General features: G+C 38.0%; 1 protein-coding gene across 1 annotated transcript in view; it reads right to left on the bottom strand.

Moving 5' to 3' along the window:
* LOC124775462 (ATP-binding cassette sub-family C member 5-like) overlaps positions 1-18,918 on the bottom strand; it is a 375,967-nt gene that overhangs the window by 144,684 nt on the left and 212,365 nt on the right. Inside the window, exons 13-14 of the mRNA XM_047250294.1 lie at positions 14,615-14,731; positions 687-816 (exon numbers count right to left, since the gene is read on the bottom strand). Coding sequence (XP_047106250.1) covers positions 687-816; positions 14,615-14,731 — 247 coding nt within the window. The remainder of the gene's footprint in view (positions 1-686; positions 817-14,614; positions 14,732-18,918) is intronic.

Here is an 18,918-nt window from a genome sequence, read left to right as displayed (position 1 = left end):
ACTTCATCCCTCAAAGCTACTCATTCTTCTTCTACTGTATTTATTTCCCCCATTCCTGTCAATTGCTCCCTTATGCTCTCCCTGAATCTCTGTACAACCTCTGGTTCTTTTAGTTTATCCAGGTCCCATCTCCTTAAATTCCCACCTTTTTGCAGTTTCTTCAGTTTTAATCTACAGGTCATAACCAATAGATTGTGGTCAGAGTCCACATCTGCTCCTGGAAATGTCTTACAATTTAAAACCTGGTTCCTAAATCTCTGTCTTACCATTATATAATCTATCTGATACCTTTTAGTATCTCCAGGGTTCTTCCATGTATACAACCTTCTTTCATGATTCTTAAACCAAGTGTTAGTTATGATTATGTTGTGCTCTGTGCAAAATTCGACCAGGCGGCTTCCTCTTTCATTTCTGTCCCCCAATCCATATTCACCTACTATGTTTTCTTCTCTCCCATTTCCTACACTGTATGCATACCAATATCAACATGAATAAATTATATATTTTTTTCAGTTTAATTCATGAATAATATCAGAAAGTGTTTACTCCAGGTGCTGCCAGTATCAGAATACAGCTTTCATAGAGCTTTCCATAAAGAATGCTGTAAATATTTACCCAAGAGTATCCACTGTGTTACATAACAAAAAAATAATTTCAAACTTTGTGTCATATTTTAATACACTTACTGTTGTGCAAGTGCAATGAAAACCAGTTCAGAATGGATGTTGTAGTTTCCTTTTGTATACATGTTATGTATGTGTCACAGATCTTTTTCATCCAGGAAAGACTTGTTTCAGTTGATACAGCTCCCGTCACCTACAAAACACAAACATATTCATTGTGGATTGATTATCAAACATACAGCAAATCATTTCTTCTCTTAGCCATTTTAACCAAACTTCAGTGAAACCTGGTGAGGACTGGGGTGAGAAGGCACTCTTAATGTGGTATATTAAACAATTTTTTAAAAGTAAAAAATTTAATGCCCAGACCACAATTTTCCTATCACAATTAAAATTCAATAACTAGTTTAGGTTGCTATCTGCAACCATCTTCAGATCTGTAACACATGTAAGAAACATAGCCTAAGAAAATTAAGTATAATTAAGTAGCAATATTATGAGAAGGAAACTTGCTATTCACCATATAGTGGAGATGCTGAGTCGCAGATAGGTGGGTGTATGTGTGTCTATTGTTGACAAAGGCCAAATTTTTCTGTTGTGCCTATCTGTGACTCAGAATCTCAGCTATATGGTAACTAGCAACTTTTCTTCTCATAATATTGGTACAATTAAGTAAAACACACAAAAAAATAATGAGGAGCCAATTCTAGATGTAAAAGTGAACATTTGACAAAGCTCATTTAACAGTGTAGAATAAACTTCATTAATGCCTATGAGGTAATCAGAGTATGAAAGGGTGTGAATAAGCATTGAAAAGCATCATTAGCTGTAGCCATGCAACAACATGTATTCATAAGTACCAAAATAATAACAGTACATAGTTAAAAATGTCAATGTGGTCAAGCCACGTTGCAGACCTGACAAAAGAACTACAGACCAGAAAGCTAACTGGATTTGAAGATATAAAGATAATAATGGTATAAAGTTAAAATTACAAGGCAGGTATCTGTATTATGTCTTGAAGTAGCAACATGCCATTTATAGGAAGCAGATCCTATGTAATAGGCATTAATTCATGTATAAATTCACGAAGCTTGTGCCTAAGTTCAATTAATTTTGAAACCATAGAAGTAAGAGGGAAATGAAGTTAAAAACTACAAGACAGGGAAGCTGCCTTATATAGCTAACTGGCAATGTGTCCTATGTAGAGGATAGATCATATGTGAGAGTCAATAGATAAGATCAATAGATAAGAACATCAAAGAATAGAGTAGCACTAACAAACAGTAAATAACAGATTAGAAGACAGATTGTAAGGAGTGTCCAATGATAAAAACATCAAACTACATCATAGCACTAAAAATATGAATAAGATATGGTAATTTTGCATGTTGACAGTCATACAGAGAATTATCCAGTTGCATAAGTAGAAGTTGGATCAAGAGCTCATTACTTGCAATGGTATAACATGTTTATTGTAAGAACAGTATACACAATGGTTCCAAAAACTGCCAGCTTTGCCGTAGCTGTAAACATACAAGCCATACATTCATAGTAATTTTGTAATAAAACTACATGATCAACAGTCATAAAATGAGAGGAAAATATCTCACCCTGCCTTATACAATGTTTTTAACTACTTACTGTTATTGTTTTGGTTCTTATGAATGCATGTTGCTGCATGACTGCAGCTCATGATGTTTTCCAATGCTTATTCATTGCCTTTCATATTTTGAACAGTGTGTTAACTGATAAATATTAACATAGTTTATACCGCACTGTTAAATGGCTTTGTCAAATGTTCACTTTTACATCTAGAATTGGCTCTCCATTATTTTTGCCCAGGTGTTACAGTGTTTTTGTATTTCTTAGCTTATGTTTTTTACATGTGTTAAAGATCTGAAAATGGTTGTAGATAGCAACTGAAACTAGTTATTGAACTTTAATTGTGATAGAAAATTATAGTCTAGGCATTGAAAGTTTTTACTTAAAAATTATTTAATTAACCAAATTGCCCTTTATTTAATATAGTGATCTGTCAAATATATTTGACAATGCTGGAACACTATAAATTCTCAACTACTTTTGAGAATACCAAAAGAATTACCCACAGTTGAGGGTATTTCTCTTTTTGGTAAGAGGTTTTTAGAATGGCTGCTTTCATTCTCTCACACAATATACATTAACACAAAGGTGAATTAACATTTGGCTCAGTATCCTGCTTACTTTATTAATGGACGTTTCCACTAGCTAACTTGAGATATTAAACAATGGAAAATGCAGGATCGAATAATGACAATATTATATAACATTATATGTCACCATATAGCAGAGATGTTGAGTCACAGACAGGCACAACAAAAAGCCTGTCAAAAAAAGCTTTCATCAAACAGGCCTTGATCAGAACAGACAACATAGACACACACATCAATGCAAAAGCAACTCACACACACACGACTACAGTCTTTAGCTGCAAGGCCAAATTGTGAGCAGCAGAGCATGATGAGGCAACCAAATGTGGTAGTGAGGATAAAGTGGAGGCTGGGGTGGGTAGGGGTAGAGATAGTAGGGTAGGGGTGGGGTACAGCAAAATTCTGCTTGTGGGATCACACAGGGACAAGGTGAGGAGAGGGTAAAGCATCTAGGTGCAGTTGGATGGTTAGACAGAGGGCGGCATGATGGAGGAGGGGGCACAGAAAAGAAGAGAAGTAAAAAGACTGTGGGTAGATTAAAACTGTGTGCTGGACTGAGACTTGAATTCAGGAACTTTGCCTTTCACGGGCAAGTGCTCTACCAACTGAGCTACCCAAGCATGACTCACGACCCATCCCCCACAGCTTCAATTCTGCCAGTACCTCATCTCCTACCTTCCAAACTTCACAGAAGCTCTCCTGTAAACCTTGCAGCACTAGCACTCCTGGAAAAAAGGATATTGCGGAGATATGGCTTAGCCACAGCCTGAGGGATGTTTCCAGAATGAGATTTTCACTCTGCAGCGGAGTGTGCACTGATATGAAACTTCCTGGCAGAACAGTTTTAATCTACCAGGAAGTTTCATATCAGCACACACTCTGCTGCAGAGTGAAAATTTAATCCTGGAAACATCCCCCAGGCTGTGGCTAAGCCATACCTCTGCAATATCCTTTCTTCCAGGAGTGCTAGTTCTGCAAGGTTTGCAAGAGAGCTTTTGTGAAGCTTGCAAGGCAGGAGATGAGGTAGTGGCAGAATTGAAGCTGCGGGGGATGGGTCGTGAGTCATGCTTGGGTATCTCAGATGGTAGAGAACCTGTCCGCGAAAGGCAAACGTCCCGAGCTTGAGTCTCAAGCCGGCACACAGTTTTAATGTGCCAGGAAGTTTCATATCAGCGCACTCTCCACTGCAGAGTGAAAATCTCATTCTGGACTGTGGGTACATTGATGGAACAGAGGGCTATGTAGTGCTGGAATGGAAACAGGGAAGGGGTTAGGTGGGTAAAGGACAACAATTAACAAAGGTTGAGGCCAGTAGTGGTACAGGAACATAGGATATACTGTAGGGAGAGTTCAACCTGTACAATTCAGAAAAGCTGGGAAGGATCCAGATGGCACAGGCTGTGAAGCAGTCACTGAAATTCAAGAATGTTGAGTTGGGCAGAGTGCTCAGTAACTAAGTGGTCCGGCTGTTTCTTGGCCACAGTCTGTTGGTGGCCATTCATGCAGACAGACAGCTTGTAGGTTGTCATGCCCATGTAGAATGCAGCTTAGCTTGTAGATCACATGACTCGTTTCACAGGTAGCCCTGCCTTTGATGGGGTAGTTGATCCTTGTGATCATACTGGAGTAGGTGGTGGTGGGAGGATGTATGGGACAGGTCTTGCATCTAGGTTTATTACAGGGATATGAGCCATGAGGCAAGGGGATGGGAGCAGGGGTTGTACAGGGATGGGCAAAGAATTGTGTAGGTTCAGTGGGTAGCATAATAGCTCTGTGGAATGGGTGGGAAGGATAGTGGGTAAAATATCCTCATTTGAGGGCATGATGAGGGGTAGTCGAGACCCTGGCAGAGAATGTGATTCAGTTGCTCCGTTCCTGGGTGGTACTGAGTCATGAGTAGAATGCCCCTCTGTGGCCAGAAATTGGGACTTGTGGAGGTGGTGGCTGATTGGAGAGGATAAAACACAGGAGATCTGTTTCAGTATATAGTTGGGAGGGTAATTACTGTCTCTGAAGGCCTCGGTGAGACAGTGAGACACTTGGTATAATTTGAGAGGGACTGATTGTCACTACAGATGCAACAGCCATGGGTGGCTAGGCTGTACAAAAGGGCTTCTTGGTATGGAATGTGTAGCAGCTGTCAGAGTGGAAGTGTTGCTTGCAGTTGGTAGGTTTGGTACGGACAGAGGTACTGATGTAGCCATCCTCGAGGTGGAGGTCAACATCAAGGAAGATGACTTATGGGGTTGACGAGGACCAGTTGAAGTGAATGGGGAAGAAGGTGTAGAGGTTCTAGAGGAATGTGGATAGGGTGTCCTCACCCTTGACGCAGATCATGGAGACACCTTCATTGAATCTGAACCAGGTGAGGAGTCTAGGATTCTGGGTGGTCATAAAGGATTCCTCTACATCATTGGTTCCCAAACTGGGGTTAATTACACCACAAGGTGTAAAATGAGATTTTATAAGGGGCAAGAAATTGAAAGAGTGTGACTGTTTCAGTCATGACACTGAATTACTTTTAAACATCATTAATATTATCATAATTTTGTAAGGCTTTAATGTTGATTATATAAGTTATCAGTAATTACTTTTTCCTCCATTACTAGCATAAACATGTGACACCATACAGTGGAGGTCACAGGCACCTCACATAGACCACTGATTACACATGTACTTAGGACTCTGAATGGCATATATATGAAAGTAAAAGTAAGATATACATAACAAACGTTAAGCATTTTATGAAAATGTCTTCTTCAAGTTGTAGATAGTTCCTGCACTAGACCAGAAATTGCTTCACTACTTACTCTGAAGCAGATATATGAACTATTGGCAGTACAACATTATAGTGCTGTACGCAGAATTATCATTATTGTTATGAGAGTGGTCAGAAACAAAGCACTAACAGCCTGCGACTTCAGAAGGAAGGAGTCCAACAGTCAGGTGATTTATGAATAGTAACTATAGTGTGCACATTTTAACTAGATGGATTTTAAATGGGGATCCATGGTGCGGGTATAGCAAATTCTGTCAAGGTGAGGAGTAGTGCAGAGAAAGCACATTTTGTAACAAGTGTCTACCCTCACTGTATATAGTTAGCTTTCATGACTGATTTGTAGGTAGCACTCACTCTTCATAGGTTGATAGGGAATTGCTTCATCATTCATTATAGAACACACACACACACACACACACACACACACACACACACACACACACACACACACACACTAAATGTCATTTAACATTCCACACGAACAAATTAAACATCATTTGTGTCATCAATTTAAAAACAAAGTTTTTTTTTAAAATTCTTTTTCATTCTATAGTTTAGTTACGTGTAAAAGTTGATGATGGTTGGAAGAAGTGGTTGATGGGTCAGTGTGGTGTATTGGGGGGAGGGGGGATGCAGATAATATCTCTGATGAGAGGTAGTGGTCTAAGGAAGGCTGGGAACCACTGCTCTAGATGGCCCACGAATGGGTTGGCATAGGATGGGCCTTGTGGGTGCCCACAGCCTTACCCTGGATTTATTTGTAGGTGATGCCTTCAAGGGAGTAGTAGTTGTGGGTGAGGATATGGTTGACCATGTTGACTAGGAGGGAAGTTGTAGGTTTGGAATCCACCCAGCATTGGAAGAGGTAATGTTCAATAGCAGCTAGGCCATGGCCAATAGGGATGTTAGCATAAAGGGAGATGGCATCAATAATGATGAACAGGGCACCATGTAGTAAAGGAACAGGAATTGTGGAATGTCGGTGGAGGAAATGGTCAGTATCTTTTATACAGGAGGGTAGGCTGTGAGTAGTAGGCTGAAGGTGTTGGTCTATGAAAGCAAAGATTCTGTTAGTGGAGGCACAGAAACCAGCCATAATGGGGCATCCTGAGGTGGTTGGGTTTATGGACTTTAGGAAGCATGTAGATGGTAGAAGTGCAGGAAGTGGTAGGAGTTGAGAGAGAGATGGACTCTGGGAAGAGGTTCTGGAATGGACCTAAGGATTTGAGGAGAGACTGGAGATCCTGCTGGATTTCTGGAATGGGATCACTGGGTCAGGGTTTGTAGGTGGATGAATCTGACATCTGGTGGAGTCCTTCTGTGAAGTAATCCTTGCTGTTCAAAACAATAGTTGTGGTGACTTTGTCAGCAGGTAAGATTATAAGGTCAGCATCAGTTTTTAGGTGGCGGATAGTGGTTCTTTCTGTGGATGTAAGATTAGCTTGCATGTTGGGGGATTTAAGGAATGATGGTGACACAAGGTTTGAGTTTAAGAAATCCTGGAAAGTTAACAGGGGGTGATTTGGGGGCAGTGGGGATGGATCACAGTTGGATGGAGGAATGAACTCATTCAGGCATTAAACACTATTCTTTGATTGAGACTGACTGGTAGGGTTGGTGGTGAAAAAGTGTTTCCACTGTAGATATTATGAGAAGGAGAGTAGGTATTTAGCAAGTCCTGCATAAATGAATTTGGGAGTGGGGCAAAAGGTGAGGTCTTTGGAAATGACTGATACTTCTATGGGGCTACAGCTTTTGGAGGAAAGAACCATGACTGTGTTTTGGGTCTGTTTAAATTTTGGATTCTGTATGGTCGTGGGAGCGAGTATTTGTGGGTGGTGTAAAAGCAATAGGTCTGCAAGGCAGGGTTTGTCAGCTATGAGGGGATGTTGTTGTAGAAGTGACGGATAGTGGTAGTCCAAGGTGGGAGTAGGAAATGTACAGGGTGGAGAGTTTTTTGAGATGGTGTTGTGCATGCTGCTCTTATTCCTCAAGGACAAAAGTTTCAATGTGTGATATGGGATCCTGAAATTTGGGACTGTATAGACATAGAATTCTATGGATGGAGAGGAGATATTGCAAGAAAATTTTTGCTTGATTGACAGGACTATGTTGATGGTGATGATTAAGGACTTCAGAATCTGAACAAATGGAAGTCATTGTGGAAAGAGGGGTTGCAGCTGGAGATGGGTAATTTGATGGTAAGGCCATTCGGGGGGATTCCATGAGCCGAGCAACATTGCAGGAACAGTACCATATGTGGGACTGGGTTCAGGCTAGACATAAGGAAGCTTTTCTATATTGATGCAGATGGGAGGAGTGAGGATTCATGATGGAAGTTAAAAACACTTAAAAATACATAAGTAGCACAGAAATACATCTGAAAAATTTGCAAAAATACATTAAAAAGGTGGGAAAAATTGCAGAAAAGATGAAATGGTTGAAGTATGGGGAAACAATATGAAATCTTAGAGAATGGGCCAATAGGTAAAGGTGAAAACCAAATGAAATAGATGTTAAAACAATATGAGATCAAAGTAAAAATGAATAGAAAGATTGCAATGCAGGTTGCAGGTTCTTGGGTGGATCAGTGTGAAGAAGAGGGATGGCAGATGTGATTAGGTAACTGAAGTTAACATGTGTGAAAAGGAACAGAGAGGAGAAGGAGTGGGGGATGAGGAAGGATTGGTAGGGTGGGATACAATTTCATGTGGGACAGTAAGGTACTGAAAATAATGCACAAAAATACATGATTAACACAGGAAGAGTGATCAATTTGAAGGTCTAGGATTAATTATATCAGTGGGAGTAATATAGGTCATGAGATAATGCACCAACTGTCAAATGTTTTACTTTTTTAATGAGACATTGATTTTCTTGATTCACTAATATTTTAAGAGATATCATTATTTTATCATTAAGTAATTTCAGCTTGCTGCTTGATGATATAAACTGTCTCACATAGGGGAACCTTTAGGCTATTTGCTCAGTGATAGTTAAGAAATTTTCATTGGAGATGTTAGCAATTTCCTGCTTGCCACTAACCTTATTATTGTTAAGATTGAGTACTATGTTGTGGACCTAGTAAAAGAAACACCTGCATCACCTTTTATTACATTCCAAATACTTTTGTTTTTTGTTACTTTAATTGCTTTTTCTAAAAATCTGTTTAAAATGTTACAGACTGTTTTGCAGAAGTTTGGTTGACTGGGTTATCTCATGATCCAGACTTGATGTTTAACCCTGTTCTTCTCTTATATAATATAATGGTGCCTGAAGTAGCCCACAGCACCTTAAGAATTTCTTTGGAGTGGACTAGTACATTTTATTGGAAATACATTTTCGAAAAGTGATGAATTTTCATTACTAAATCCATCTTGTCCCAGTGTATATTCTAGATAAAGCAAGATTTCAATCAATTTCCAGAATGTTTAAATTTTTGAATTATATCATTATTAACAAGTCTGCTTGTTCTCCAGCTGGATTCCACCATGTTCAGAGATGCACTATGGGTAGAGGGAGTTTCCTGGTTGCTTGGAAATAAAAACCTATATTATTCAGTTACAAGTAAAAATACAATGATTCTCATGCCTGTAAACACACTGCTGACCCTTAAAATTGCAACACTATGAAAATGGCAAGCAACAAACATCAAACTGATATGAAGTGTACAACATGTTTGGACAGACAAATAATTATCATTTCAGTGCAATCACTCAAAGTAGGTAGGAGGAAAACCACCTAAATTGTAAATGAAAGACTACACAGGCGCTTTCTCTTTCAGAAATTGCATCAGAACATTGGTTGTTTTTGAGAAGCTGTGTGTGCTCCATTAAAGAAGGAGAAACATCTACCAGCATGTGTTGGAATTCAACCATGGCTAGATCACAAGCTATTGAGACTGTGGTTTATGACCCATTAGGCAGATCCATCACTGCAAGTTTAACATTCTACAGTACTTCCAGTTTTCCATATTTTTCATAACTACATATGACACATTTATCTTGATGTCATCACTTAACATTCTACCTCTGATCCTCTTTCTGGACACCATTTATTCTGGTGAATGCTTTATTGTTCAGTATTTTCCCACCCACACCCTAGCTAATTTCTTTTCACCAACTTTGTTTCCAGTATTTGTCTAAAATACTAGTTTTCATTATCATTGAAAATATGCACACATCAATAAAAGTTTTGCATTACCCTGGTTCCTAGAACCCCTTAAGACAGATGTTGACTATGGATATTGCATCACAGACACAGTCACTTTGACTGTTCAGAGATGTCACTAAACCCATGCAAAGATGTAAACAACCACGCATGAGCAGTGCCTACTAGAAGGAGGGGGTCCGACATCCAATCAGTTCCAGTCTTTCCACAAGGAAGGAGATACACAGCTCATGTTTCTGTAGTTCAACCATGTCTAGACAGTCAGTACCATGGTTTAATTGTGTCCGCGTTGTTACTTTGTGCCAAGAAGGTGTAATATTGTTCCCTGCCCATGATGTAATAACATACTATTTTCCTTTCCTATCAAAATACCAAGAGTTTAAGATATAATTTAACCACTGAGTCAATGAACTGCGCTGCAAGTCAGCAAATATGTACACCCAGGATAATGAGATTGGTGTAACATTATCATCTGTATTTCGTTCTATATAAGAATGTGCGCTCATCATTTTCTCTCTCTTCTTCATTATTCGCACGCCTTTCCGACAGCATCTTATGTTATCAGACTCTTATTTTCTTTCATTTTGTTCAAATGAACTGAAATTGTATTCCTGTTAGGAATTTGTTTAATTGTGCCATTATTATCGCCAATTGCGATTACCGATATGACTTTACCATGAATACTTTTTCTTTCGCTTCAGAGCCGGGCTACAGCAAAAAATTCTTTGTAATGTTCAAAATTGTGAGATTAATGTGTCAGATGTCTGTATAAAAAGCTTCTTTGGTTAAATAATAACTGTTTAATTTGGCATTTCTGCTTTCATTTCATAGTAACGATCATCAATCTCCAATTTATAGATGTTACAGATTTTGCTTTACTACATTTTTTCTTACATTGCCAATGCAATACCCATGAAATTATATTCAATTATTCTGAATTTTCTCATGAGGTGCAAAGACAGTAACTTCCCTGAGATCATAGAAACCCCAATTAGATGTTTTTCAGCATGCTACGAGTCTACCGACCCTCACTGCAAACAATAAAAAAGGTAAAAAAGGGACAGTATTAACTAAGGAGCGAAGCGATTTTTTTTTATGTAGTTGATAATATCGAGTTCATATTCAGATAAAAAATAATTTTCATTATAGAGACTAAGAAAATGATGTGTGTGTGTGCGTGTGCAATATTTGGGTTCATTTTGCTTTTCATTTAGTATATTTCCTAACAATTATTTATTTAATTATTATCAATTATTACTATTATTATTATTATTATTGTTATAAAGGGTTCTCAACAAGGGAAGTGGCCAGACATCTTGGAGTGAACCAAAGCGATGTTGTTCTGGCATGGAGGAGATACAAAGAGACAGGAACTGTCGATGACATGCCTCGCTCAGGGCACCCAAGAGCTACTACTGCAGTGGAGGACCACTACCTAGGGATTATGGCTCAGAGGAACCCTGACAGCAATGCCACCATGTTGAATAATGCTTTTCATGCATCCACAGGATGTCATGTTATGACTCAAACTGTGCACAATAGGCTGCATGATGCGCAACTTCACTCCCGACATCCACGGCGAGGTACATCTTTGCAACCATGACACCATGGAGCGCAGTACAGATGGGCCCAACACCATGCCAAATGGACCACTCAGGATTGGCATCATGTTCTCTTCACCGATGACTGTCGCATATGCCTTCAACCAGAGAATCATTGGCGGTGTGTTTGGAGGAAACCTGGTCAGGCTGAACGCCTTAGACACACTGTCCACCGAGTGCAGTAAGGTGAAGTTTCCCTGCTCTTTTGAGGTGGCATTATGTGGGGCCAAAGTACACCACTGGTGGTCATGGAAGGTGCCGTAACAGCTGTATGATATGTGAATGCCATCCTCCGACTGGTAGTGCAACCATATCGACAACATATTGGCGGGGTATTCGTCTTCATGGATGACAATTTGTGCCCCCTTCATGCACATCTTGTGAATGACTTCCTTCAGGATAGTGACATTGCTTGACTAAAGTGGCCAGCATGTTCTCCAGACATTAACCCTATCAAACATGCCTGGGATAGATTGAAAATGGCTGTTTATGCACGACATGACCCACCAACCACTCTGAGGTATCTACGCTGAATCGCCATTGAAGAATGGGACAATATGGACCAATAGTGCCTTGATGAACTTGTGGATAGTATGCCACGATGAATACAGGCATGCATCAATGCAAGGTACTGATGTGTACAGCTATCTGGGCCACCAACTCTGAAGGTCTCGCTGTATGGTGGTACAGCTTGCAACGTATGGTTTCCATGAGTAATAAAAAGGACGGAAATGATGTTTATGTTGATCTCTATTCAAATTTTCTGTACTGGTTCTGGAACTCTCAGAACTGAGGTGATGCAAAACTTTTTTTGACATGTGTATTTAATTTCATAGATTTTAATAAAACAGTGTTTGCATAACAGGACCTTATATCCAGTGTTTGTAACACAAACTCATTCCTTATTTTATCTGTCCATTTCTCACATTCTACTCTTCTCCAAATCCATATTTCAATGGTCTCCAAGCATTTCTCCTGTCTCCACCACACTGTCCACATTTCTGCACAATACAGAGCAATACACCATAAAAAACTCTTCGCTTGCCTTTCCCTTCACTTTATTTAACAGACTACAGATAATGTACCTCCTCCTGTCATACATTTCTCTTGCAGTAGCTTTTCTTGTTTTTATTTTATATCCTTGTTTTTTATTTCTATCCTTGCTTTTATTTCTAGATTACATGTCATGTTACTGGTAATTTTGCATCCTAGGTACCTGAAGTTGTCGTCTTGTTCTATTTACTCATCACAATTTTTCACTTTGATCTTTCTTGATTGCCTAGCAAAAATTATGGCCTAAATTTTTCTCACATTTATCTTTATTTGTATTCTTAACAGCTGCTGTTCAATTTTTTAACATATTGTTAAGTGGCTTTTCATTTTCATTCAGTAATTGCACATCACCAGTATATCTTATACATTTTATTATTACTCCTCCTGTTGCAACATCACATTTTTGTTGCAAGCAGTTTTTAACTAAATCATGTGGAAAGATATCAAGCAGAGCAGGTGAATTACATCATCCTTATCTAACTCCTCTCCCATTTTATTTCCTTCTGTTCTCATTTTCTACTCTTACTTTAACTTTTTGAGTGATGTATAAATTACTTATTTATTGCTCGGCATCCCACAATTGTCAGGCAAATATGGAATTGAAGAGTTAAGGATGGCCATATTCAATCTATGCATTAACTCAATGGCTTAACATACATATTGTTCATGGGCTGTGCAGGATCATACAGCTATGTCATGTGCCTTGAGTTAAGATATGGGTTTGTCTGCAGTGAGACAAATATAAATACAAACAAATGACATGAGGCAGCTTGGGCTATGAGTACAGTTACGATTGTTGCATTAATATAAACAATCTTTGTAATATGGAGGCTGCACACACCATATGTCCAATATTAACTCTCAATATGTTTCTGCAATGTTTAGGATCAACAAAAGTATTCAGTATTGAACCAGTCCTCCTTTCTGTCCAGCACCAAATTCTGTGGTGGAACAGTTAGTCTAAATCATCATGAGATAAATGCAGAAGACAGTAATGGGTACACAACCTGAAGAATTCCTGATGAGCTTATTTACTATGTTCTGTTTTACTGCCATTTATGGTCACAGCTTCTCAGTGCTGCTTCATGGGTGTACACACTGCATCATTTTTAATGGACTGGAAATGGTTGAAATGGCTCTAAGCACTATGGGACTTAACATCTTAGGTCATCAGTCCCATAGACCTAGAACTATTTAAACCTAACTAATCTAAGGACATCACACACATCCATGCCCGACGCAGAATTTGAACCCGCGACCATAGCAGCAGTGCGGTTCCAAGCTGAAGCGCCTAGAACCGCTTGGCCACAGCAACTGGCCTCAATGGACTACATCCAGCATATGCTGACAGATGCAACTGCACCGTCTTGTGGTTGTCCACATCTGGCTCATATTTTTGGCTGTATACTGAGGTGGACTCAAGGAGTCACTGATAAATAATTTTTTGCATAGGTTGGTATTCAGGATATACATCACATGAAACTGTTTTCACACACCACTGCACATCATTAAAGTAGTTCAACAGGTCCCTCAAAACACAATTTAGTGATGTATAAATTTGGAATCATCAGTTTAGCAAGAAGACCAAAATTATTATTTCTATTAATTACCTCTGCAAAGCCTCTTCATAGCTTCTTGTTACAAATGGCTTAGCCATCTCAATAATTCAATGTCAATCCCCTTGTCTTCTGCTTGACAGAGTATGCAAAACTTAAATTTATCAGATTAATGTTTCCACAGGTATAGATATGAAGAAACACACATGATTACAGGTATAAGCTGCGTCAATGAAGATGACTTTTGCACAGCAGGCTGTTCTACATATTCAGGCTAGTCTGAACTCTGATATATGTGATTTCAACTGACTAGTCTAATACAGTCTGATGATTGCTCTTAATACGAAGATATACTTGACTGTATAATGTGATAATACATGAAAAATACTTGACTTGAATTATTTCTCTTCCCTGTGAATGTAGCAGAGTTCACATTACAATACTCTTTTTCCACACAGAGAGAATTACATACAAATAGATCAATTATAGCTGACCTGTAAATGTAATTGACGCAACCTGTTCATTTTTAAATGGAGAAAAAAACTAAAAATATTTTTTAAAATTTAAATTTAAGAAAACTGTTATTTTATTCACTGAATAAAATATATATATACTAAAAAATAAATACTAGTTATCTTACCTTAAGAAATGAAAAAGCTGCTCCCAGGAAGGCTGCAGTTATAAGGATGGTGATGGAAGCAATAATACCATAGAATACATCTGGATTTAGAGTACTGAAAAAGTTTGCTTCAAATTTCTGTGAACACAATGTTTCAAAGATGAAATTATTTTGTTGTGACTGACTGAGTGTTAAATTTTTAAACTGAGACTGACTTGCTTACAACAATACTACCCACAATACACATTGCATTTTTTCAGTAATTGCATGAGACATGCTGAAATGCAACAGCCAGGGTTAAATCTACTGAAATCTCTGTCATAAGCTGACCAGAAACTGATAAATTAGCACATTGCAAGAAATGAAAACAAACATCGCAAAGCACCTGTATACATGAATGAAGATTTATTTGTGTTCCCTGTATATGTGCATAACCACAGGTTCATAAACCCATTGAAAAATGGCATCTTACTGGCATTGCAGTAATGGTAACAGAATGGACTGAAAAATATTTGGCTATATCTTGCACAGTTCAATGTTTCTTCAATAAACATCAGAGGTATACAGGTATTATAGTCTATGAATGGGGAAAAAGTTGGTCCTGCAAGTCACCATTAGGAACACTACTGCAGTTACTGGATGTAGAAATGCCTTTGATGGCTTAGGAGACCAATCCTGGCTTGAAATACACAGCCACATAGATTACATAGAACAGACAGCATAGGGAATGGCTAGGCTTGGTGAAGTTTGCAGTCTGGCATTTCTCATTTCCCATTTTTTGACACTCCCTGGAGTGTAATGGCTAAGTTCTCTAACTGGATTAAGCCAAAATGAAGTGCTACCTAACAAATGATCTGTCAGCCTGATACTATTTGTGATAGTTTTATCTAAATTATATCTTTTTCTCAAAGCTGCCTTTCTCAAAGCTTCTTGATGTACTGGACCTGCTACGCAGTGCAACAAAATCTTGCCATATGGCTTCTTCACTTTCTGGAGAGAGTTAAGGGATCTACAAGAGCTCCAAACTATGCAAACTACAAAATGACATGAATATCTTTCAATAACTCTTCTGTGTTTTGTATCCAATGCATGACATTTATAGCTGTGGGTGGGCAGAGCTATTTTCAGTTTGTAACTCACATAAATCATTACATATTCCATACAGAATCTCAGAACAGAATGGCCTTTTTGTTTAGCTTTCTTCACCTGTTCTCAGGAATTGTCATTACTAGCAGTGCCTCTTGCTCTGTGCTTTCCAAGACACTGCCAAGCAATGGCATGAAAGTATAAGTGGCCCCACCTCCACAGGGGGAGATGCTCAATCACTGTTGCATCTTCTCAATGTTCTGTGCTCACCCTACTCTCATTACATCTGCAGATACATCAAACCACACCATGCATAGATGCATAGTAGGTGGTACTCTACTTAAATACTATGTAAAAAACATTTTTACACACACATCTTTCAATGGTCTGAGGGGAAGAAGTGTAACGTGTTGTTCTATGTTGTTATATGTCACACAGTGTCATGTGAATGTAAACACAGCATCGAGTATAGTAGTGTTGATGAATCAATCAGTTAACATTAGTTTTGTAGCATCAGTAAAGTGTGTATTATGTAGCAAAATAGTTGAAAATGGAATGAGGATATGCTCTGTTTTTCAAAGATGGTATCACGCAGAGTGTTTTGGTATTACAAATTTTTGTGACTCGTTTTTGTGAATGTAGAGTTCATACATGCAATGGTCGTCAATCTGCAGTAGAAATGTGCACTGCTGAGCTGAAAGAAAGTGTGTTGATGCCTCTTCAACATGATGTGGAGACATGTGAGAGTATTTATATGTATTAAAAAAGCCGTGAAAACTGTCACAGGTATTTCAAACATGATTATTGACAAAATCAGTCATGAGTTTGAGAACCCAAAGAAGGTTGTACAACATAAGCAATGTGTAAAAACATTAGTGCCTACAGGGACCTATTATCAATTCAGTGTACGTGATGACAAAATATGTACAGAAATGTCTGTAAACAATATAAACAAACATGTGAAGAAACACAAAACAAAAGGCCTAAAATTGCAAAGTACCAAATTCAAAGTGTATATAAATACATTCAGACAGTCATGAATGTGGCCTAGCAGAACTTATATGTATTGAACATGGAATATATGCTATTTATTCTGTAAAATCAGGTGCATCAACAGCTGAAGTAACAAGAAACATAAAAGATACAAAAACGTCTAACTCTAATTGATCTACTATAATAATTGGGGGTGCCAATGATGTATATAAAATGAGTTAATTAAAGCCACAAATAACTTGAAAGAAACCCTGAGTTGCTACAACAATGGATCAGTAGTTGTCGTTGGAGTTTCACACAGACATGATATGATAGAAAGTTCTTATGTGAATATAGAAATTACTAAGGCAAACGGACAGTTCAAAAAAATATGCAAAGCATTCCTCGACACAAATTTCTTATCGGTTGATTTCTTGCAGAGCAAAGACTTTACTAAACATGGCATGCATTTGCATGTAAGTGGAAATTCACTCCTTGGACATAAAATTGTGCAATTGTCAGATAAAAAAAATAATAAAGACCATTGCTATAGTGGGTACTCCAACATCAGCAGCAGTACCCAGTCCAGTAACAGCACAAACAACAGAAAAAGCCCAACCAACATCACAATCAGCTTCATCTGCAGCACCACCAACAGTATCATCAATGAGTACTCCAGAAACTACTACAACAGTCTTAGCAACAACACCATAAGACCAACCAACACCACAATCAGCTTCAGTAGCCACTTCATCAGAACCAACAACAGCAGCAGCAATAATTTATGGGCTACCAATTAAAAGAAGTGAGAGGCAGCCAAATCACCTGAAGGATTTTTTAATGTCAGGGAGCCTCAAGAAAGCAGTGTTAAGATAAGTTATAGTTTATTTAACTTTGTGTCTCATAATCAGTTTTCAGTCCTATGTCAAAATGTACAAGGTTTATGTAATAAGTTGGGTGAACTTGAAATCTTGTTAGGTGACAGCCAGTGAACACTGGTTGCAAAACTCTCAAATATGTATGGCAGACTTTCCCAAATTTAAAATTAGAAGCAGTTTTTGCAGAGAAAAGTACAGATGTGGAGGTGTATGTATTTCTGTTAGAGACAATATTAATTCCAAAGAAGTAAAGTTAAGCAATGTGAAGCATATAGAAAAAGAATTTGTATACTGTCTGTGAACCAACTGACTGTGGTTTGGTAATTGTATATATAGGTCACCTTCAGGGAATATTCCTTTATTTTTAAAAAATCTTGAGGATCTAACGAATGAATTGAGACATAGGTAAAAATCAACAGTTGTACTGGGTGATTTCAATGTCAATTTTAGAAGTAATAATAACGCACACAAGGATCAATTCCTAAATCTCTTCACCTCATATAATTTAGGAGCCACAGTAACTTATATCACCAGGTATGGAGATCAGTGTGAGACAACAACTGATCAGGTGTTTATTAACAAAGAGACCTGTATTTATGAGGTTGAAGTAACAGATACCAGTTCCTCTGATCACACGGAATTCAAGTTCTTACTAAAAAACATGGTTAGGAAAAAAATGCAGTGGAAACCTTATAGAAACAAGATACAAAATGAAAGTAGCCTTAGGAATTTTCATAGCATTTTGCATAGTGTTGTATGGGGCAGAAACCCAAACAAAGCTGTATACTCTAAACTTGAGTCATTTTTCTCTGTTCATAAATACTGCTTAAAAAAGATGTTGCTTTCCCCCTTAGAAAAGTAAAAAGCTTTCTCAAATCAAATTCATGGTTAATTACAGGAATTAAGAAATCTGCAGGTACTGTTAGAAATCTGGTTTGGCATTCAAAGCGTAATGCAGCATTAAAGCCATATCTTAGATACTACAGAAAAGTTTATAGAAAATTTATTCATGCAGCAAAAAAACTGAACAATGATTTAATTACCAGAAAAGACAGCAATAAAACCAGATCAGTTTGGAAGATCATAAACCATAACATAGGTAAATCCAAAGTGACAAACAATAATCTTATACCCTCTATATGTTGCCAATATGTTCCATGACTGCAGCATTAACACTGCCCAAAATCTTATCAGAACGTGGGGAATTCTAAAGTTAGTAAGTCAAAAGTTCCCACAAATGAAAAGACAATGTTTTTGTACCCAGTTACGCATTTAGAAGTAAGAAATGTAATTAATAAGCTGAAAAATAAAATGTGCTGTGGATGTGATGGTATTCCTGATAAGGTCACAAAAGGCATATTGCAAACAAAATAATAACTAAATTAGTTT

The sequence above is a fragment of the Schistocerca piceifrons genome, chromosome 2 (assembly GCF_021461385.2).
Source record: "Schistocerca piceifrons isolate TAMUIC-IGC-003096 chromosome 2, iqSchPice1.1, whole genome shotgun sequence".
Classification (NCBI taxonomy): Eukaryota; Metazoa; Arthropoda; class Insecta; order Orthoptera; family Acrididae; genus Schistocerca; species Schistocerca piceifrons.
This window is presented reverse-complemented; position numbering and strand designations above follow the sequence as displayed.